The sequence below is a fragment of the Apodemus sylvaticus genome, chromosome 7, assembly GCF_947179515.1.
Source record: "Apodemus sylvaticus chromosome 7, mApoSyl1.1, whole genome shotgun sequence".
Lineage (NCBI taxonomy): Eukaryota > Metazoa > Chordata > Mammalia > Rodentia > Muridae > Apodemus > Apodemus sylvaticus.
Genome location: NC_067478.1, coordinates 73352942 through 73377727, shown reverse-complemented (window position 1 = coordinate 73377727; position 24786 = coordinate 73352942). Strand labels below are relative to the sequence as shown.

General features: G+C 37.5%; 1 protein-coding gene across 3 annotated transcripts in view; it reads right to left on the bottom strand.

The window, feature by feature from the left end:
* Scaper (S-phase cyclin A associated protein in the ER) overlaps positions 1 to 24786 on the bottom strand; it is a 414909-nt gene that overhangs the window by 210357 nt on the left and 179766 nt on the right. For all 3 annotated transcript variants that reach the window (XM_052188286.1, XM_052188287.1, XM_052188288.1), the window contains 2 exons: positions 23900 to 23965; positions 3546 to 3672 (listed from right to left, as the gene is read on the bottom strand). In XM_052188286.1, the coding sequence (XP_052044246.1) occupies positions 3546 to 3672; positions 23900 to 23965 (193 nt within the window). The remainder of the gene's footprint in view (positions 1 to 3545; positions 3673 to 23899; positions 23966 to 24786) is intronic.

Sequence of the window (24786 nt, the reverse complement as noted above, 5' to 3'; positions counted from 1 at the left end):
GGAGTATACTACATCCCAGTAAAAATAATTAAAATGGAGGGAGATGGAGATAGGACACGATAAGTACCAGAGAAAGGCTGGAAACTCTGTATTCACTGCAGATAGTAACTCAGCTGCCTCTGTTGGATAATCATGGATGTTCCCAAGATCTGATCTAGAACCTTAAAATCCTGAGCGTGTCCTGTCCCTTTGTCAACACCATGACCTGCCTGTGCAGTCCTTACCTTCACCATCTGCTGGATTCCAGCACATACTAGTTACTGGTAGTTTACTAGTTACTAGTTACTGGTACCTGTCTTAGTCAGGGTTTCTATTCCTGCACAAACATCATGACCAAGAAGCAAGTTGGGGAGGAAAGGGTTTATTCAGCTTACAGTTTTACATTGCTGTTCATCACAAAAGGAAGTCAGGACTGGAACTCAAGCAGATCAGGAGGCAGGAGCCAATGCAGAAGCCATGGAGGGATGTTCCTTACTGACTTGCTATCTCATTCCATAGCCATGTGTGTGTGTGTGTGTGTGTGTACTATAATATATATTCTATAACACCAGTATATGATATTCTGTAATACAATTTCTAATACACACACACAACATCCCACAGTAGAAAAAATCAGTTTCCTGGTGTGTCATTTCTACAAAAAACTGACCACCACCCCCAACCCATATTTCTCATTTGGGACTTACACAGTTGTTCTGGTAGCAAACCACACTTAAAGCCAGGAGGTGCAGAGCAGCTCAGGTGTGATGTTAGTTTGTCTCAACAGAGTCCTTCTCAGATAGTCTCCAGCTCCCCAACAACAGTCAGCAGCAGCTGTGGATGGAAGTCCAAGGATCTAGCAGTTGCTCAGTCCCATGAGGCAAGCAAGCAAGGAAGAGTGAGTAAATCTTCCTTCTTCCAATGTCCTTATATATCTCCAGAAGAGGGTGTTGCCCAGATTAAAGACTGTAGGTCTCCAACAGAGGGAGTGGCCCAGATTAAAGGCGTGTGGGTCTCAGCAGAGGGTGTGGCCCAGATTAAAGGCGTGTGCCTCCATGCCTTTAATCCCAGATGATCTTGAACTTGGAGATCTCCTTGTCTTAATCTTCTGTAATTCATAGTCACTATGCTTCAAGATCTCCAAGCCAAGATCCAGGTCAGAAACTTTTATCTCTGAGCCTCCAGATTAGGATCATAGGTGAGCCTTCCAAGTCTAGATTGTAGTTCATTCCAGATATAGTCAAGTTGACAACCAGGAACAGCCACCACAACTAGTATTTTGGGGTCTGAATTAAGAGAAGTCCTCAGCTGGGCATTGTAGCAAGTGCCTTTAATGTGAGCACTTGGGAAGCAAAGGCCAACCTGGTCTACAGAGCTAGTACCAGGAGAGCCAGGGTTACACAGTGAGACCCTGTTTCAAAGGGTTGGGGGGTACTGCAGAGAAAGACAGATCCTCAAAACTCATTTTTTTACTATTCTCAGTGAGTGGTACTTAGGAGTGACCAGCCCCTCTCTTGTCACTGTCAGGCTGCTTTCAAATCTTTCCCTGGGGTTTCATTACTCCAGGCAGCTTTCCAAAGAGAAGATGGTTATTTACAATTCCTAGCTGAATTACAAATATCACTAGCTGAATTACACTGCAGTGTCAGTGTAGTTCCACAGACCACAGGTCTCTGAGAAGCCAGCATGTCTTGGCCAGGTGAAAGGAATTTCATTATAAAAGCAGCAGAGGGTCTTTCTGTGGCTCACTTTACACTCTCAGGTGGTCCTGCTGGCTTCACTCTAAGGACGGCTTCACAGCAAGGTTCCTGACACAGACCATTTAGACTAGGAGCCAGACAACACTTGTTCTCCTTTACATTATATAAAACCAGTGGTATTTTGGTAAATTGCCCCTTTGTGCATTAAATAATCTCATTTAGGCATTTATACTAAATACCTTTTTTATATACATCATATTAACTTTCTTCTTAAAACTTCTTTGAATAATTCATTCTAAAATATTTTTTCTGAGATCAGCTACAGTGGTGGAATCTTTAAACAAATACCATTTAATTCAATTTAAAAGAGTGATCAGTATACATAACATTTACGGTTTCTTTCCTCCTGCCATATCAAACTTCTGAATACACTACCTAGCACATGCTGACAACTACCAATTTATGAGCTCTTCAACATTCTGAAAGGGGTATTTTAGAGAGGAACTCATTATGTGTTTCTGGCACAAGGTAGTACTGAATGTGCTGCTGTTGATTCCTGTGGAAGACTGTACTGTCTATGCCAAAGTCCAACTTAGAATAAAGGTTTGTCATTCATATAGCTGAGAACCCAGCAATTCCACACCAAAGGCATATGCCCCAGCTTACAGCACTGACTCTCAAAATAAGGTTTTTGGACTCATATCACCACCATCTCATGGGAACATATTAGACATTAAAATTCTTGGGACCCACCCTAAAACTACTAAATCAGAAATCCAACGTGTTTTAACAAGCCCTCTAGTGATTCTGATGTCTGATAAATGGGTAAACTACAGTATTAACACAATCAAGTACTTTGTAATACGAAAAATGAATGAAAATATTCCAGGTACATTTATAAGGCTAATAAAATTAGAACAGAGATCTGCCCAATAACATAAGTCTATGATATATTTTAAAGAGGTAAAACATAGAGTAGTTATTATAATTTTTAAGAAAGAAAAATTTGTATGACAAAGCAATAAAATTATTTTCAAAATGAGGAAATACTGTTTCCAGAAAACAAAAATAAAACAGATAATAATTATAGATAGCCATTACTTTAAAAGATAGATGAGATTTCACCTAAGTGCTAACAAATAATTAACTTGTGAAATTGTCATTAAGTGACCAGGAAGTAATGTAAGTACAATATAAAATTCTCAAGACAATTTTTAAGAATTATTTTTAAAAAAATTTGTAAGACATGAGAAAGTATTAAATTAGCCAGATAATGAAGTAAATACACAATGAAAGGACTAGGGTAAAATAAAGTGACATGTTACTGATATTATTACATGGAACTTTATACTTAACATTTTCTTCTATGTATAATAAATTCCATTAGAATCAGTACAAATTTCAAAGCGTTGTTGAGATAGTAAGTAACTCTTAAGTTATTAAAGAAAATTATCAAACTTTAGGAAATCATTTGGAATGTAAACAAAGAATATAGAAAATAAAAATATTAAATAAAAATGGGTAGGAAATTAGTATTTCATAGATATTTTGTTTTAATTTATAAGCTATATAGTTCAACATTTTATATTTTGTGCCATCAAATTACATGTCTGTATAATTATCAGTCCAGAATAAACAACTTACTTATAAGGGGAAAATTATAGAAAACCATGTTCTAATTAGGACTTTATAAAAAAACAAAAGAAAATAACAAAATAATACAAAACCCAAAATTTTAAATTATTTATCAATTGTTGGCTGGATTTTAACAACACAGAAGAAAAGCACAAATTCTGCTATATTTCTTGTTGTAGTGAGAAATCATCCCAAAGATCAAGGGTCAGACAAGAAAGGTTTGCAACATACCTCTTTCTCCAATATTCTAGCAATTTCACCAAGGGTCCGATCCAAAGCTGAAGCCTTATTATTTATCCAAGAGCCACTGTCTTGTACTTGAAGTTGTTTTACAAGATCTTTGGCTAATCTCTGAAGCCTTGAATATAAAATGAAAAACTGCATTAATTAATTGTGTGTGTGAATATATATGTACACACACACACATATTAGACTATAGAGTTCATTTTTCTAAACATGTGAAACACATGCTACTCTCAATATTCTGCCTGAAACTTCTCCAGAGAGCAGCCAGGGGAGGCAAATAGATAACTCCCAGACTATAGTTCTTCATTTTATGACAATATTTGTACTGGCTGGTTTTGTGTGTCAACTTGACACAAACTGGAGTTATCACAAAGAAAAGAGCTTCAGTTGAGGAAATGCCTCCATGAGACCCAGCTGTAAGGCATTTTCTCAATTAGTGATCAAGCAGGGAGGGCCCCTTGTGGGTGGTGCCATCCCTGGGCTGGTAGTCCCGGGTTCTATAAGAAAGCAAGCTGAGCAAGGCAGGGGAAACAAGCCAGTAAGGAACATCCCTCCATGGCCTCTGCATCAGCTCTTGCTTCCTGACCTGTTTGTGTTCCAGTCCTGACTCCCTTTGGTGATGAACAGCTGTGTGGAAGTGTAAGCTGAATAAACCTTTTCCTCCCCAACTTGTTTCTTGGTCATGATGTTAGTGCTGGAATAGAAACCCTGATTAAGACAACATCTAATGCAACAACCAGCAGACAACACTAGCCTTGGCTGTAGTGATTGAAACAATTCTTTTTGTGTGATCCTCAAATTAGAAAGGAGTTGGAAGTAGGAGAAAGTAACAGATGATGGTAAAGAAGCTTCCTGTTCTGATCCAGGAAGGTCCCTGTTTCATCAGTAGAGCTAAATCCTCTACACAGACTGCAAGACATGAAGTCTTCTGGACCTCAATTCCTTTTCTTCTTGTGTTAGTCTTTGAAAATAATCATTTGAAATGTAAATAAAAAATATATAGAATAAAATAAAAATAAATATAAATAAAGAAAGAAAATGCTCATTTCTTCCTGAAATGCTTTTTCCACTCTCAAATTACTCAGGGAATTATAGCTTATCTCTATTTTTAGCACAGAAATCACTTTCTATACTTTGGATATTTCTTTAATGTGCTCAACACAAGCAAATTAAATAGTTAACTACCTGTTTAATGTGTGCTTTTCCAATGAAGACCTTTCTACAATGACATATATGTTCTTTATTTGAATAAGTTACATTGTCATTGATAGCTCCTTGTGGTTATTGGAGTATATTAAGCACTTAACACCAAATGGTATTGAATTTTGATAATTTAGTGGTAATGTGTGATTAGAAGTATTGAATTGAACAGTGCAAAAGCAGATGTAATTTATATTAGATTGCTCATCTATTATGTGATGTCTGAGTTATTAGAGAATTTGGCTCTAAAAGTACAGTAGGTACCCCCCATCCCAACTTCAGAACCAAACATACTTATGACAAGTTTTTCCTAAACCCTGGTCTTGGACAGGTTTGTCCCTTTCTTTGTATCTAGAGAGGGAAAGATAACGAGAAGCTCAGGTTATTAAAAACACTCTGTCCTCGAAAAGACCTAAAAGTAAGACATTTCAAACAGAGGTGACTATTATTTATGCCCCGATAAAAAAATGCCTTCAGTGGGAACATTCAGTCAGATGTTCAGCCACAGGAAGCTCATCCATGAGCAAACATTTAACCAGGGCCTCTAGATGACTACTCAACTTCCTCAGTTCTCTGCTGGATATTGTGAGCATCAGATTTGATTGATCTGTTGCCATTTGTCCCTTTATTTTAAAGTCTCAACTATAGGGATACCCTGCACTGCCCTGGAACTCCCTTAGTAGAAGCTTCCTCATCATCCTTTTCCCAGTCAATTTCTGCTATATGCTTGTAATAACTCAAAATAATGATGAATTCAAACTCTAAAACCCAAAGTGCCTATGCTTCAAATCTGGAGCAAGCACTACAGATTTATTAACCCTAGGGATATTATTTAACTTTTCTACTCTATAATTTCTTCATTTTAAATACTGAACATCTCTCTGTCTGCCTCTGTTTGTCTGTCTGCCTCTACTCCCACGTTCTTTTAAGATCAGAGATTTTACCTAATACTATTCACTTTAATAGATAACAAATAAATCATTGTCTAAATAAATTGTCATTACTATACATCAAGAGGTCTAGACCTAACAAAAGAGAAATACAAAATATAAAACAATACTAGCATCAGTTCACTTCTAGTCTAGTATGAAATAGACTCACATCTAACACTAGTTATTGACCCTACCATGTAGAAGATCACTAGCAGCAAGTGATAGATAAGTAGCTACTTTGGCTTTTGGTTGAATAAAGTCTGCATAGTATGTAACTGAATATCCAGCCATAATAACAGAAGCTAGCAGCAGTATTCTTCCAAAGAATGCTTACATTCCACTGGAAACCAGAAATACTTAGTGAAGAACAAGGACCATTTTAACTCACAGCATGAAAGGAGCTTACATTTCACTGAGTTAAATCAATCTGAGGTTTATCAATGTACATTCAAGGAGAAATGCCAAATCAAGGGTATACTTCAGTAACATGAGCTAAACCTCAGTGTCATTCCCTCCCTCTACTCAAGTACCACAGACAATATAGTTCCTTTGGAAAAAAAACATCTGATTTTGGTGATTATTGATAATTATAGAGCACTGCAAAAGTCAAACTGAAGCCTGTACCTTTCCTAAAGTCGAAGGACAAGAGTGGCTTAGAAAATGTAGCTTTCCACACAGCAATTGTTACTGGGGTTACTTTTGGAAGGTAATATTTTTTAAAGCAAAAAGCAAAAGTGAAAAGAGTGTAATTCCTTGCCTAGCACATCAAAGTATCTGTCAGGTAAACAGTTTTGTGGAGAGTACTAAGAGATGGAAATATTATTCTTAAAATATGAATGAATTCCAACTATTCTAAGCTCAAATGTGTCACTGACAGATATATATACAAAACAATCTCTAGGGAATTAAATCATTTTATGTTTACTTCAAATTACACATACTATATAAGTATACTGCATACAATATATACTACAAACACACACACACACACACACACACACACACACATTGAAGTCATACCACTTGGGTAAGAATACATTTCCTCCAAACCAGAGACTATTCAACAAAAGCTCTAATGACAGGGATGAGAAACCTCCTTTTGAGTTGCTGGTGAGGAGAGTATAAGAGGCTCTCCCAAGACAATTAATGTAGGTTGTTGCTGCTGCTATTGATGCTTTCCAGAAAAAAGAAGGTAACATCCTATTGCTGAAGACACCTACACTTCAGATATTGTGAATCATCAACCTGGTTATGATTTTGGAGTCTCTACCCTGAGGATTAGCTTTCATAATATTGAAAGAAGCATTGAAGCTGCCAAGGGAGAAAAGAATTCCTATCCTAATTAACTCCTATAAAACACAATGGCAAGAATGGCAAGATATTCCAAAAGGTGAAATAATAGACCTTACATCCTGAAGGCAACCAAGAGCCACTTAGCTAGATTTAAAATTTGCTCAGCTGGAGGGAATTCACCCTTGGTACTGTAATTTTAGCCAATTGCCCATGGCTGGTGAGGCTGGAACCTAGAGAGTGCCCTACTATTGCCATCTTCCTACACCAGTATAATCTCTAACTGAATTCTAGATACATATTTTCATACTCACTGTTAAGTGTAGCTCTCATCCCTCACTTTGCTCCCAGTAACTCTTGTTATGGGAAACCACATCATTTTCTGTTTTTAAAGAACTGTGAAAACCGCATTACATGGGCATGCTGGATATAACTAATGTTATCATCAACTGTTCTACTACTAAGCACCTCTTCAATGGGAAGCGCTGAAAATGTATGCATACTATTTCATGTTCATAAATCTTTAAGTATATTTATCCATATATATTATAAGATACACATGTTACCAATTTAATTCACTACAGTAGAGTTTTGCTATACTCCCTGGCTATTATCAACCGTACTCTTTAGTAGATAGCAACCCGTCTTTTGCCACTCTTAATATATTTACATATTTAGCCAATTGCCCTCCAAAATGTGTTGTCTGTGTTGCTGTATATATGCAATTGTCTTCATTGGGCTTTGACTGTCCATTCAGAGCTCTTGGATATTCCTCACATATTTGCATTTTAACATCATTTGCCACTGCTTCCTCCCCTACCATAATCCTCAAATGGCTCTAGCAAACTTTCCGAAGATGTCTTTCCATCATTCTTATTTGGATTCCCTTTAAAAGCATGCCATGCTGCCCTGCTGTGTCCATATCAGTCTCCTATACATACTCATGTGCCTACTGGGACATGATTGCCTCACGTAATGATTTCAGTGCTGATTTTCTTTTGAAAGAAGTACAATAAGAATAGAGTGACAGAGAAAGTATTGTTTTTATTTCTGAGCAGGAATAATTCTAAAGGAAAAATTGTTTACATGAATTATTTAACTATCAAGTTCATATAGGAAAAGCAAGAAGAATGTTTGACTCATTCCCTTTCTTTAGTGGTTTTATTACCTTACAGAAATAATAAATTAACTTTTTACAATGTTATAAATTCCCGGCTTTCATTGTTTGCTATGTTTCAATAAAATCAGTGAAATTAATTATCCTTTATGAATTCTAACTGCCCCATCTTTGGCAAGGGAACTCTTCAAGTTGTACCTGAGTTCTTTAATAGCACAACAATGGTCTTTAACAACTTCCCTGCTAGATGTATGGCAATGTATTCAGATCTAGAATCTCTCAATTATAGATACCATTTTTTCTTTTCATGAGAAATGCACTATTGAACACAATAGCTATTAAGTACTGTTTCTAAGCTCTTTAACAGTCAAACCTAGGAAGTAAGCATGTGTATATACATATAAATATATATGCATACATACATATGTACATAAGCACATATATATGTGTACACATATGCAAAATATATAACATGCAAAGTTTTAAAAAGACAAAATACCTTGTAAATTTAAATGGGATCTGCCAGATTTCTACTATATTCTACCAACTTGACTAATAACTCATTTCTCTAGGTTACATATGTTAAAGAATTATAGTCTCAAAGGTGGAAATCATGACTAGTACTCTTAACTTGCCCAAGAACCCATGGTTGGGGATGCCATAAACCCAAGGAGAGAACTTACTACTATTAAATTGTTAAATAGGCAGAGTATTAAACTGCCTCCTAAGTATTTATTTTTGTATCCATAGATTAGAGCATGATTTAACACTCATCAAGAAAATTCCTTTTGTAATGTATGACATTACGACAGAAACCCATAAATTGTTAACATGAAGAGATTGTGAGGTAATGAGTTCTAAATGGGACAACTGAATCAAAATTTTTCTTTCTTCTTTATTTTTTTAATTGAATATCATCTTCATTTACATTACCATGGTAAAACCTTTCCCAATTTCCCCCCTCCCCAAAGACCCCCAACTCCTCCTCCCTCCCTCTGACTCCATGTATGTGCCCCTCCACCCACACACTCTCATCTCCCCTCCTCAGTTTCCCTTTGTTGTGGCCTCTGTTGAGCCTTTACCTGACCAAGGACCACTCCTCCCAATAATGCTCCAACAAGGCCTTCCTCTGCCACATTTTTGGCTAGAACCACGTGTGCCCCCTTGGTTGATGATTCAGTCTCTGGAAGTCTTGGGGAGTATGGGTGCCGAAATCATTGTTCTTCCCATGGGGCTGTTACTCCCTTAAGCTCTTCTGGACCATGCTTCAGCTCCTCCATTGGGGACCCCATACCCAGTCCAATAGTTGGTTGCTAGCATCTGCCTCTGTATTTGTAAGTCTGGCAGGGCCCCTCTGGAGACAACCACTGCATGCTCCTTTTGGTATACACTTCTTGTCATTCTTAGTAGTGTCAGGGTTTGTTGACTATTTATAGGATGAATCCCTAGGTAGGGCAGTCTCTGGGAAGCCTTTACTTCAGCCCCTGCTCCACACATTGTTTCCCTTATTGCTCCTGTATTTTGTTCCCTTTCTTAGAGGAACCAAAGCACCATTACTTAAGTTCTCCTTCTTCTTGAGCTTCCAGTGCTGGATGAATTGTAACGTGTTTGAGCTTTTGGGCTAACTTTCGCTTATTAGTGAGTGCATACCATGTGTCATCTTTTGTGATTGGTTTGCTTCGCTCAGGATGTCACTTTCTACTTCCAACCATTTGCCTAAGAATTTCATAAATTCATTGTTTTTAATAGCTGAATAGTATTCCATTGTGTATATATACCACAGTTTCTGTATCCATTCCTCTGTTGAGGGGCATCTGGGTCCTTTCCAGCTTCTGGCTATTATAAATAAGGCAGCAATGAACATAGTGGAGCATGTATCCTTATTACATGTAAGAGCATCTTCTGGGTATATGCCCAGGAGTGGTATAGCTGGGTCAGCAGGTAGTACTATGGCTAATTTTCTGAGGAATCACCAAACTGATTTCCAGAGTGCTTTTACCAGCCTGCAATCCCACCAACAATGGAGACATGTTCCTTTTCCCCCACTTCCTCTCCAGCATTTGCTGTCCCCTGAGTTCTTCATCTTAGCCATTCTGACTGGTGTAAGGTAGAATCTCAGTGTTGTTTTGATTTGCATTTCCTTAATAACTAAGGATGCTGAACATTTCTTTAGGTTAGGGCCATTCGAGTTTCCTCAGTTGAGAATTCCCTGTTTAGCTCTGTACCCCACTTTTTAATAGGGTTACTTAACTCTCTGGAGACTAACTTCTTGAGTTTGTTGTATACATTGGATGTAGGATTAGTAAAGATCTTTTCCCAATTTGTTGGCTGCCATTTTGTCCTTTTGACTGTGTCCTTTGCCTCACAGAAGCTTTGCAATTTTATGAGGTCCCATTTGTCAATTCTTGTTCTTAGAGCATAAGCCATTGGTGTTCTGTTCAAGAACTTTTCCCCTGTGTCCATGTGTTCAAGATTTGTCCCCACTTTCTCTTCTATAAGCTTCAGTGTGTCTGGTTTTATGTGTAGATACTTGATACACTTAGACTTGACCTTTGTACAAGGAGATAAGAATGGGTAGATTTGCATTTTTCTGCATGCAGATCTACAGTTGATCCAGTACCATTTGTTAAAAATGCTGTCTTTTTTCCACTGGATGTTTTTAGCTCCTTTGTCAAATTTCAAGTGGCTGTATGTGTGTGGGTTCTTTTCTGGGTCTTTAATTCTATTCCATTGATCTTCCTGCCTGTCTGCATACTGATACCAAACAGTTTTTTTAAATCACAATTGCTCTGTAGTAGAGCTTGAGATCAGGGATGGTAATTCCACTAGATCTTTTGTTGGGGAGAACAGTTCTTGCTATCTTGGGTTTTTTGTTATTCAAGATGAATTTGAGAATTGCTCTTTCTAGACCTATAAAGAATTGATTTGGGATTTTGATGGGGATTGCATTGAATCTGTAGACTGCTTTCAGCAAGATGGCCATTTTTACAATATTGATCCTGCTAATCCATGAACATGGGAGATCTTTCCACCTTCTGAGACTTTCTTCAAGTTCTTTCTTCAGTGACATAAAGTTCTTATCATATAGATCTTTCACTGGCTTTCTTAGGGTCACACCTAGGCAAGAAATATTATTTGGGACTATTGTGAAGGGTGTCATTTCCCTAATTTCTTTCTCCTCTTGTTTATCCTTTGAGTAGAGGAAGGCAACTGATTTGCTTGAGTTAATTTTATATCCAGCCACTTTGCTGATAAAGTTGTTTATCAGCTTTAGAAGTTCTCTGCTGGAAATCTTGGGGTCGCTTAAATATACTATCATATGCAAATAGTGATAATTTGACTTCTTCCTTTCGAATTTGTATACCTTTGACCTCTTTTTGCTGCCTGATTGCTGTGGCTAGGACTTCAAGTACTATAGTGAATAGATAGGGAGAGAGTGGGCAGCCTTGTCTGGTCCCTGATTTTAGTGGGATTGCTTCAGGTTTCTCTCTGTTGGCTGCCAGTTTGCAGTATATTGCTTTAACTATGTTTAGGTATGGGCCTTGGATTCCCAATCTCTCCAAGACTTTTATCATGAAGGAATGCTGGATTTTGTCAAAAGCCTTTTCAGCATCTAATGAAATGACCATGTTGTTTTTTTTTCTTTAGTTTGTTTATGTAGTGGATTACATTGACAGATTTCCGTATATTGAACCATCCCTGCATCCTTGGGATGAAGCCTACCTGATCATGGTGAATTATAGTTTTGATGCATTCTTGGATTCGGTTGGCCAGGATTTTGTTCAGTATTTTTGTGTTAATGTTCATGAGGGAGATTGGTCTGAAGTTCTCCTTCCTTGTTTGGTCTTTGGTTTAGGTATAAGTGTTATTGTGGCTTCATAGAATGAGTTGGGTAGTGTTCCTTGAGTTTCTATTTCCTGGAAACGTTTGAAGAGTATTGGTATTAACTCTTCTTTGAAGATCTGATAGAATTCCCCACTAGACCCATCTGGTCCTGGATTTCTTTTTTATTTATTTATTTATTTATTTATTTATTTATTTATTTATTTATTTATTTATTTATTTATTTATTTATTTTGATGGGAGACTATTAATGACTGCTTCTATTTCCTCAGGACTTATGGGACTATTTCGATGGTTTATCTGATCCTGTTTTAACATTGGCACCTGGTATGTATCTAGAAAGCTGTCCATTTCATCCAGGTTTTCAAACCTTGTTGAGTATAAACTCTTGTAGTAGGATCTGATGGTTTTTTGAATTTCCACAGTTTCTATTATTATGTCTCCCTTTTCATTTCTGATTTTATTTATTGGGATATTGTCTCTGTGCCCCTGGCTAAGGGTTTATCTATCTTGTTGATATTTTTCAAAGAACTAGTTCCTTGTTTTATTGATTCTTTATATAGTTCTTTTTGTTTCTGTTTGGTTGATTTCAGCCCTAAGTTTGATTATTTAGTGCCGTCTACTCCTCTTGGGGGTATTTGCTTCTTTTTGTTCTAGAGCTTTCAAGTGCACTATCAAGCTGTTAGTGTAAGCTCTCTCCATTCTCTTTTTGGAGGCACTCAGAGCTATGAGTTTTCCTCTTAGCACTACTTTCATAGTGTCTCATAAATTTTGGTATGATGTGTTTTCATTTTCATTAAATTCTAAAAAGTCTTTAATTTCTTTATTTCTTCCTTGGCCAAGCTGACATTGAGAAGAGCATTGTTCAAAGTCCAAGTGTATGTGTGTTTTCCATTGCCTTTCTTTGAGCTTAAGACCAGCCTTAGGCCGTGGTCATCTGATAAGATACATGGAATAATTTCAATATTTCTGTATCTGTTGAGGCCCATTTTGTGACCAATTATATGGTCAGTTTTGGAGAAGGTATCATGAGGTGCTGAGAAGAAGATATATTTTCTTTAGGGTAGAATGTTCTATAATGTGTTAGATCCATTTGGTCCATAACTTCAGTAAGTTTCACTGTATCTCTGTTTAGCTTCTGATTCCATGATTTGTCCATTTTTGAGAGTGGGATGTTGAAGTCTCTCACTATTATTGTGTGGGGTGCAATGTGTGCTTTGAGCTTTATTAAAGTTTCTTTTATAAATGTGGGTGCCCTTGCTTTCAGAGGATAGATGTTCAGAGTTGAGAGTTCATCTTGGTAGACTTTTCCTTTGACCAGTATGAAGTGTCCCTCCTTATCTTTTTTGACAACTTTTGGTTAAAAGTCAATTTTAACCATATAAGAATGGTCCCTCCAGCTTGTTTCTTGGGAACATTTGCTTGGAAAATTGTTTTCCAACCTTTGACTGATGAATAGTGACTGTCTTTTTCATTGAGGTGGGTTTCTTGTATGCAGCAAAACGCTGGGTCATGTTACATATCCAGTCTGTTAGTCTATGCCTTTTTATAGGGGAATTGAGATCATTGATATTAAGAGATATTAAGGAAAAGTGATTGTTGCTTACTGTTATCTTCTTAGTTAAAGGTCAAATTCTGGTTGTGTATCTATCTTTTATTGGGTTTATTGAAATATTACCTTGTTGATTTTTCTAAGGTGTGGTTTGCTGCCTTGTGTTGGAATTTTCCACCCATTATCATTTGCAGAGCTGGATTTGTGGAAAGATATTGTGTAAATTTGCTTTTATCAAGAAATGTCTTGTTTTCTCCGTCTATGGTAATTGAAAGTTTTGCTGGGTATAGTAGTCTGGGCTGACATTTATCTTCTCTTAGGGTCTGTATGACATCTGCCCAGGCTCTTCTGGCTTTCATAGTCTCTGGTGAGAAGTCTGGTGTAATTCTGATAGGTCTGCCTTTATATGTTACTTGACCTTTTTCTCTCACTGCTTTTAATATTCTTTCTTTGTTTAGTGCATTTGGTGTTTTGATTATTATGTGACGGGAGGAATTTCTGCTCTGGTCCAATCTGTTTGGAGTTCTGTATGCTTCTTGTATGTTCATGGGCATCTCTTTCTTTAGGTTAGGGAAGTTTTCATCTATAATTTTGTTGAAGATATTTACTGGGCCTTTAAGATGTAAATCCTCACTTTCTTCTATTCCTATAATCCTTAGGCTTGATCTTCTCATTGTGTCCTGGATTTCCTGGATGTTTTGGGTTACAAGCTTTTTGTATTTTGGATTTTCTTTGACTGTTAATGTTTTCTATGATATCTTCAGCATCTGAGATTCTTTCTTCTATCTCTTGTATTCTGTTGTTGATGCTTGCATCTATGACTCCTGAATTCTTTCCATGGTTTTTCTATCTTCATAGATGTCTCACTTTGCGATTTCTTCATTGATTCTATTTCCAGTTTCTGATCCTGGATTGTTTTGTTCAGTTCCTTCACTTGTTTGTTTTTTCCTGAAATTCTTTAAGGAATTTTTGTGATTCCTCTTTAAGGGCTTCTACCTGTTGACCAATGTTCTCCTGTGTTTCTTTCAGGGATTTTGTGATTCTTCCTTAAGGGCTTCTGCATGTTGACCCATGTTCTCCCATAATTCCCTATGGGATTTTTGCATTGCCTCTTTAAGGGTTTCTACCTGTTGACCCATGTTCTTATGTATTTAAGAGATTTATGTATTTCCTCTTTAAAGGAAATACATATTCTCTTCTCTTTCTTAAAGGGATTTTTGTGTTTCTACCTGTTGACCCATGTTTTCCTGTATTTCTTTAAGGGAGTTATTCATGTCCTTCTTGAAGTCCTCCATCAGCAATATGAGATGTAATTTTAAAAAGTCTAGCTCTTGCTTTTCTAATGTGATGGAGTATGCAGGATTTGCTGCTGTGGGAGAACTCAGTTCTGATGGTGCCATGTTGCCTTGGCTTTTGTTGGTAATGGTCTCGCATTTGCCTTTGGCCATCTCATTATCCCCAGTGTTAGTTGGTCTTGCTGTCTCTTATCTTCTCTGACCTGCAGGCCTGTGTATCTGCACTCCTGGAATGTCCTTTTTCTCCAATGCCCTGCAAACAGCTGGTTCTCCAGGAAGTATCTGGTGATGGGGTATCTCCTGTGGCAGACTTGGCAAGGGTCAAATGCCCTGCTGGCTGCAATTTCTCTAATGTTCTGCTGCTTCCGGTTGTCGAATGCACTGCTGATGCTGGTTTTCGAATGCCCCACTTTTACCAGTTCAAATGCCCTACTGGTGTCAGTTCTCTAATGACCTGCTCCTGCCCATTCTCTAAAGAGTATCAGGAAGTAGGATCCTTCCAGATAATCTGCTCCTGCCAGTTCTCTAGCGAATATCAGGAAGTGGGATCTTCCTCATGCCAGATGTGGTACAGGTCTACCAGCTCTGATAGAATGTGGCAGTGGCAGCAGAGGAGGGAGGGGTATCAGGGAAGGAAAGGGAGTGGTGTTCTGGGGGATTGCTGGGTAATGAGTCTCCCCACAGGGCAACCAGCAAAACAACATCTGTATACTTCTAAAATACTTTCAATCACCAAATGAAAGCTAAAGAAACAAAATCCTTTCCCCCAACCCAGAATTCAGGGATAGTCATGGAAGATGGAGGGGGAAGATTTTAAGAGCCTAAGGGAGTACATGAGAACAGCAAATGTGATTTCCAGACATGACAGGGCTGTTGCACACTAGAAATCACAGCAGTTCACAGCTTCAGAGGATTGGTACATTGACCATCATGGTAGGTGTGGGTAGGCAGGCAGCCAGGTAGTGTGGCAAATATGGTACTGGGGCAGTAAATAAGGATTTACATGTGACCCATTTATGGATGGGACACGGAGAGAGAAAGAGGCGGGGGGAGCAAGCAAGCTAGCGCTAATCTGGTGTGGGTGTCAACAAAGACATACCTCCTTTTTTTTCTTTTAATTTTCTTTTTTCTTTTTTCTTACATTCAACATAATATATATTTTTATAATAATCATAAAAATGATGGACATGCTATTAAATGAACATAAAAAGATGAAGTCTTTTTGTTTGTTTTGTTTTAAGGCCTTAACTCTTAATCCTTCTCAAATGGCTCTCTCACATAAGAACTGAGTATTCAAACTTTGGAAACTATTGTGACCATTCCTATTCAAACCACCATAGAGGGGGAATCATGAAGTTCTATTCCTAACTGAGGAGCTATTGGTAACTGATGGCTGCTGGGAGAGTCAGTATCCTTAAGGGATGTGGCCCCATGCTCCAGTAGATAGCCCCACACCCATGTATGTACTGAGTCCACTCAATAGGTTTAAGAAGAAAAGAGCACATGAGGTTTAGAGGGAAAAGTGGTGGGAGGGCTGGGGAAGGTATTGGTAGGGAGGGAATAGGTGGTGGATTTGATCAAAACATATAACATGCATATGTAAAGGGGTGGATGGGGGGACAGGGGGAGGGAAGAGGGCTTATGGGATTTCGGGGAGGGGGATCAAGGAAAGGGGAAATCATTTGAAATGAAAATAAAGAATATATCGAATAAAAAAAGAAAATTTCAAACAATAGAAAGATGAACACTCATTCAATAAAACTCCAATTAAATTAATCCAGCTCAAAATAGGCAACGGAATGACAAAAACTGTTGGTGATTACTTATAAATGAGAAATACTGGGAAGAACAAGGATTTGAGCCTGCATCATCTTTATCTCATCCACAGATACAATAGCCTCAGAGGAGCAGTATTACTTACTAAATTTATCACAATTACAAAAAACACTTTGTGAGACATATTTCCTCATTGTCCCAATATTTAAAAACTAATACTACTGGTGTTCTGTTCAGAAATGCTCTAAGAGCAAGAATTGACAAATGGGACCTCATAAAATTACAAAGTTTCTGTAAGGCAAAGGACACCATCAAGAGGACAAATCGGCAACCAACAAATTGGGAAAAGATCTTCACCAATCCTACATCAGATAGAGGGCTAATATCCAATATATATAAAGAACTCAAGAAGTTAGACTCCAGAAAACCAAACAACCCTATTAAAAAATGGGGTACAGAGTTAAACAAAGAATTCTCACCTGAAGAACTTCGGATGGCAGAGAAGCATCTTAAAAAATGCTCAACTTCATTAGTCATTAGGGAAATGCAAATCAAAACAACCCTGAGATTTCACCTTACACCAGTCAGAATGGCTAAGATTAAAAATTCAGGAGACAGCAGGTGGTGGAGAGGGTGTGGAGAAAGAGGAACACTCCTCCACTGCTGGTGGGGTTGCAAATTGGTACAACCACTCTGGAAATCAGTCTGGCGGTTCCTCCGAAAACTGGGCACCTCACTTCCAGAAGATCCTGCTATACCACTCCTGGGCATATACCCAGAGGATTCCCCACCATGTAATAAGGATACATGATCTACTATGTTCATAGCAGCCCTATTTATAATTGCCAGATGCTGGAAAGAACCCAGGTATCCCTCAACAGAAGAGTGGATGCAAAAAATGTGGTATATCTACACAATGGAGTACTATTCAGCCATTAGAAACAATGAATTCATGAAATTCTTAGGCAAATGGATGAACTTAGAGAACATCATACTAAGTGAGGTAACCCAGACTCAAAAGGTGAATCATGGTAGGCACTCACTAATAAGTGGATATTAACCTAGAAAACTGGAATACCCAAAACATAATCTACACATCAAATGAGGTACAAGAAGAAAGGAAGAGTGGCCCCTTGTTCTGGAAAGACTCAGTGAAACAGTATTCAGCAAAACCAGAACGGGGAAGTGGGAAGGGGTGGGTGGGAGGACAGGGTGAGAGAAGGGGGCTTACGGGACTTTTGGGGAGTGGGGGGGCTAGAAAAGGGGAAATCATTTGAAATGTAAATAAAAAATATATCGAAGTTGTTTATCAGCTGTAGGAGTTCTCTAGTGGAGTTTTTTGGGTCACTTAGGTAGACTATCATGTCATCTGCAAATAATGATTGTTTGACTTCTTCCTTTCCAATTTGTATCCCTTTGATCTCCTTATATTGTCGAATTGCCCAAGCTAGTACCTCAAGTACAATATTGAAAAGATAAGGAGAAAGGGGGCAGCCCTGTCTAGTCCCTGATTTTAGAGGGATTGCTTTAAGTTTCTCTCCATTTAGTTTGATGCTGGCTACTGGTTTGCTGTATATTGCTTTAACGATGTTTAGGTATGGGCCTTGAATTCCTGTTCTTTCCAAGACTTTAAGCATGAAAGGATGCTGAATTTTGTCAAATGCTTTTTCAGCATCCAATGAAATGACCATGTGGTTTTTTTCTTTGAGTTTGTTTATGTAGTGGATTGCACTGATAGATTTCTGTATATTGAACCAACCCTGCATCCCTGGGATAAAGCCTACTTGATCATGGTGGATGATCGTTTTGATGTGTTCTTGGATTCGGTTGGCAAGAATTTTATTGAGTATTTTTGCATCGATGTTCATAAGGGAGATTGGTCTGAAGTTTTCTTTCTTTGTTGGATCTTTGTGTGGTTTTGGTATCAGTGTAATTGTGGCTTCGTAGAAGGAATGGGGTAGTGTTCCTTCTGTTTCTATTTTGTGGAATAGTTTGAAGAGTATTGGTGTTAGGTCTTCTTTGAAGGTCTGATAGAAATCTGCACTGAAACCATCTGGTCCTGTGCTTTTTTTGATTGGAAGACTATCTATGAACTCAATGAAAATCAGTTACCTGGTATGTAAGTAGGGCCCTTCGAGTGCAAGACCTGAGGCTGAGATTAAAGATAGCTAATCAGAAGAGAATAAAGCACAGGATTTGAGAGGAAAGACAAGCTGTGTCAGGTTCCCCATCAGACAGACACTAGTACTCACTGTCCCAGGCTCAGCTTAGGAAGCGGAACACGTGACACTTGAGTTTCAATGTTGTGATGATCACAAGTGTCATTCCGAAGATGGCATCTGGACTACTAGTTACTACCCAGTAGATAATGAAATGGGAAGAAAATGGGTAATAACTAATTATGGTAGAAATGTAATCAAACTAGAAAAAATGTCTTTAAAATCATCCTATAGTACCCGCTGTCTCCTGAGTTTTTTGACTTTAGCCATTCTGACTGGTGTAAGGTGAAATCTCAGGGATGTTTTGATTTGCATTGCCCTAATGACTAATGATGTTGAGCACTTCTTAAGGTGCCTCTCCGTCATCCGAATTTCTTCAGGTGAAAATTCTTTGTTTAGATCTGTACCCCATTTTTTAATACGGTTATTTGGTTCCCTGGAGTCTAACTTCTTGATAGCTAAAACTATTCTCAACAACAAAAGAAATTCTGGGGGAATCAGTATCCCTGACTTCAAGCAATACTACAGAGCAATAGTGTTAAAAACTGCATGGTATTGACACAGTGACAGACAAGTGGACCAATGGAATAGAATTGAAGACCCAGAAATGAATCCACATACCTATGGTCACTTGATCTTCGACAAAGGAGAGAAAACATCCAGTGGATAAAAGATAGCCTTTTCAACAAATGGTGCTGGTTCAACTGGAGGTCAGCATGCAGAAGAATGAGAATTGATCCATTCTATCTCCATGTACTAAACTCCACTCCAAGTGGATCAAGGACCTCCACGCAAAACCAGACACAGTGAAACTAATAGAAAAGAAACTGGGGAAAACCCTTGAGGACATGGGCATAGGGGAAGAGTTCCTGAACAAAACACTGATAGCTTTTGCTGTAAGATCAAGAATCGACAAATGGGACCTCATAAAATTATAAAGTTTCTGTAAGACAAAGGACACTGTTAAAAGGACAAAACAGTAACCAACAAATTGGGAAAGTATATTCACCAACCCTACATCTGATAGACGGCTAATATCCAATATATACAAAGAACTCAAGACATTTGCCTTTAAATATCTGGTACAAATAACCAGTAAGCAAATCTGGGCCATGAAGTATATTCTGCTATGGAAAGTTCTTGATGAGATTCTTTAATAGACAGAGAGACCCAGTTCATTACAGATTTTCTTGTATAAATTTGGCAGATTGTGCTTTTCAAGGAATAACCTCTTTCATCTAAATAACCAATGAACTTGGGTTTTACAGTGATATCTTTCTTTTTGACTTTAGTTTAGCTGCTTCTTACATTGCATTTTTTCATAGGCTAGCTACAGGTCTGTCACTTTATCTTTATTTTTTTTCATAGAATATTTTCTGCTGGAACCATGTGTACCCCTTGGTTGATGGTTCAGTCCCTGGGAATATTGGGGTATTTGGGTGTCCAAAGTCATTGTTCTTCCCATGGGGCTATATATACCCCTTTAGCTGCTCTGGACCACTCTCCAGATCATCCGTTGGGGACCCCAAGCCCAGTCCAATAGTTGTTTGCTAGTTTCTGCCTCTGTATTTGTAAGCCTCTGGCAGGGCCCCTCTGGAGACAGCTATGACCTTTATCTTTATATCTTTATATATTATCTCATATTAATTGTACATAGGAGTTTTACTCTGACATTTCCATGCAGGGACATGGTAAACTTTGATCATATTCACTCCTTGTGTTACCTTTTCTGTCACCCTGCCTGTTTATCATCCTCTCCTCAATTCCTAAAGATACATTGTACCTTTTACCTTTCTCCCCGGCACCCCCTCCCCACACTGGACCTCACAAAAGAAACACTCCTATTTTTGTGGTAGTGGCTTATTTTACTTCAAACAAAGAGCTTTAGTTTCATTCCTTTAACCACAGCACCGTTATTTAGTTCACAGTGGAGTAAAACTACACTATGTATATCTCACATTTTTAATGAGGGCAGCTGATGAGAGGCTAAGCTGATTCCAAGCATGGCTGTGTTAACCTCGACCATGTGGGTACAGAGGACTCCTCCACGGTCACTGGACTGGGGTTGTTAGAACCACATCCCTAGAATGGGTATGAGGGAACTGTGCCCGAGGAGAAGCTTTCCTAATGATTTCCATGTTAGCAGGTTTAATCTACTTCCCAGAGGCAGTTAATAAGGTTCTTTATCCTGCATCCTTAAATGCTTTCACTTTCTTAGTAGGAGCCATTCCAACAGGAAAAGAAGATCCTCTGCATAATTTTGATTTGCCTATATGTAATGGATGAAATACAGTAAAGTGTATATTTATTGGTCATGTTTTTTTTCTTCTATGGGAAAAGCATTTGTTAAATTCTATGTCTGTTTTTATTGACTGGATTATTTGCTCTTCTAATAAATCCTATTCCATAAATGCTGGTATAGAATGTCTTGTATATTATTGACTATCTTCATTGTTTTTGATGCTATGGAAAATTTTTTTAATTAATTTTAAGCAATCTCATTTGTCAATTCTTGATCTAATATTGTAAAATACTATTTACTCAGGCATAGCCTATACCTAATAACTAGAGGTGTTCTCCAATGTTTTATTCTGGTAGTTTCAAATTTCTTTCATTACATTAAAGAAGGTTTTGTGTTTTTGTCCCTTCTGTACACTTTTAATTGGTTTTTGAATTGGATAAAGAATAAGAATCTATATCCAGTCTTTTACATTCCAATAACCTGTATTCCTAGCACTATCAGTTAAACAGTCTGTCTTGCCTATGTCTATATTTGGTACCTTAGTGACAAATAAGTAGCTATTTAGGCTTACTTTTGGATCAACTACACTATTCATCAGTCTATATTTTTGTTTTTATTCTAGTACCATGCTGATTTTGTTAATGTAGCTCTATAATACACTTTGAAGTCAGGTGTTGGCATCCATTCCACAGTGCCTATAGTTCAGAATTTATTTGGCTATTCAAGACCTTTTATTGTTTCCATATGAAATTTAAGATGTATGTTCTATTTCAGTTGTATTTTGATTAAAGTTACATTAAACCTGTATACTGACTTAGTAACATAGCCATTTTAATTATAGTCTGTTGAACTATGACCATGAGAGTTCTCTGCATTCAATTTCTTTTTTTTCAGTGCCTTATACTTTTCTCTGTTTAGGTCTTTAATATCTAGCTAAGTTTATGCCTAGATATTTAAGGTTTTTTTTTTTTAAGGTTATTGTAGGGGTAAGAAAAGCTTCCAATCTGTGTGCTGATTTTGTATCCTGTTACTTTCCTAAAAGTGTTTAGGACATCTAAGAGTCTTCTGGTAGAGTTTTTAATGATAAGACTGTATCATTTGTAATTAGAGAAATGCAGCTTCTATTTATTTGTAACCATCTTACTTCTTTTACTTGCCTTTTTTCTATGGCTATGGTTTCTTCTTTCTCTTCTTTCCCCCCACCCTTCTTCAAAAGAGAAATGACAGTGGATGCTGACTTTAGAGAGAATGCTTTCTGTTTTTTCCCATCTAGGACAAGCGTGCTACAGGTCTGCCCTACAGAATCTTATTTTTATTTTCATGTCTTTATCCAAAACCTTTCTGTCTTTACAGAGTGAGTCTGGAATTGTTCCTTCTCTATTTCATGGAACAGTCTGAGAAGTAATGTGCTGGTTCATTTTAAAGGTCCTGCAGGACTCAGCAGCCACCCCACACACTCCTTAGCTTTTCTGTTTAGAAAATTACATTAACTACAATTTCAATACTTTTCTATGTAGACGTTAGAACATCTGTGTTTTAAACAGCAAATCACTTCTCTTTGCCCTGCCAATGGCACACCACTTCTGTCATAATGTGTCCTGAAAATCGCTTTTTTGTCATTCTGCTCACTAAACTTTCCGGTTTCAATTTGTTTTCCAATAAGATTGTTGGTTCATAGCTAAATTAGAATGTACATTTTTGGCGCTCTCGGTTTGGTGCACTTGTCTCAGTCTCTACCTTCTGCAGCTGGATTGGCTGCATGCACAGGAACAGTCTTTCTGTCCCTCAGTTCCTGTTGCTGAAATCTTCTGTACTGAAACTACGCTTTTGTTTGTCATTGAAATCTATCACCATAACACACACTCCAGACAGTTCTACAGCTCTTGTCACCCTATTCTGCAGAGACAATAATACCAGGGACTGGATCAAAATGTCAAAAGGCAACAGTGGGCGCAGCATAGGCACTTGGACCTACTAAACAAATGAGACGGAGAGAGGAATTTTAATCCAGCCACATGGCTGTTCTTGTCACATCCACAGACCAGGTCAGTGTTGTCTGGCTGGAATGCAGACATGCCAAACACCTTTAATCCAAACAATGACATCTAATAGAGGGGCAGACAAAGTGATGAATCAGAGAAAAAATTGACAGAATAAGTCAGAGATACTACAACATGCATCACGAGAATAAAAGTTACTTTTACAATGGAGCCTGGAGACAGATCAAAACTTCATGTTTACAAAGTATTAGTTTATGGATTCTCTCCCTCCCTCCACTGAGAGTCTATTTTAATTTTCATTGAAAATTAGATTTCTTTCAATTTCAAGAGTTTACTTTTTTTTTCTGTTTAAGCTCACTCTTTCTTTATACTGTCTAAAGGAAGGAGTACAGAGAATTCATTTCAGACCTTTTCTTAGATGCACATGGAATGCTGTTAATTTCCTTGTAAGTATTTTCACTGCACCCACAGATTCTGATTAGACTGTCTATATTTCTGTTCATTTCAAAAAGATTTAATTTTTTTCTCAGACTTCATAGCTAAGGTATGTATTATTTAATCTCCTTATTTTAACGGCAAGCATTTGTGAATTTTACAATTACCTTTCAGTTACTGTTTCTGGGGCATTTCACTATAATCAGAGAGCCAATACTGCATTATTTCTGTTCTTTCTAAATTGTGTTTTATCGCATAGTCTAATAAAATTGTCCTCAAGCTTCTGTTTGAGGCCATTCCTAAGTTCTTTATGAACAAGAATAAGACCCCCAAAGGGAATCCCAATCTCCCAAGTAAGAGTATGATGATCCAAACTAAATACTTTTAAAGGTAGAAACCGAGGAGAAACATAAATTAAATAAGGGATAAATTACTCACTTTGCTTTATAAGGTGACTCGGAGCCAGAATTTTTGGTTTCCACTAAATTCTCATATTCTTTAGCCCTAAAGAAAAAAAGGTTTGATCTTTATTAGTTATTTTATAGCCATTTATACAATGATATAAAATGTTAGTCCATTCCTAGTAATGTATCATACTGCTACTGTGACAAACTTTCCCTTAAATTATATAAATGTTATCCTGAGAGACTGAAAATGCCCACTCCCTCATAAAATACAGATCTCACTCAATAAGAATACTTCTGAGTTTATAGGCTTGACTGATTGAAGTATTATAGAAATATAAAAATAAATATGTAGTAAATTGAAAAGGCTAGATGAGACTAGACAAGACTGCCCTCTCCATATTAATTCAATAAAGTACTTGAAGTTTTAGCCAGTGCAATTAGACAACAAAAGGAGGTCAAAGGGATACAAATTGGAAAGGAAGAAGTCAAACTATCACTATTTGCAGATGATATGATAGTATACGTAAGCAACCCAAAAAATTCCACCAGAGAACTCCTACAGCTGATAAACAACTTCAGCAAAGTCGCCAGATATAAACTAACTCAAACAAATTAGTCTTCCTATACTCAAAGGATAAACAGGCTGAGAAAGAAGTTAGGGAAATGACACCCTTCACAATAGTTACAAATATCTTGGTGTAACTCTAACCAAACAAGTGAAAGATCTGTATGACAAGAACGTCAAGTCTCTGAAGAAAGAAATTGAAGAAGACCTCAGAAGATGGAAAGATTTCCCATGGTCATGGATTGGCAGGATTAATATAGTAAAAATGGCCATCTTTCCAAAAGCAATATACAGATTCAGTGCAAACCCCATCAAAATCCCAACTCAGTTCTTTATAGCGTTAGAAAGAGCAA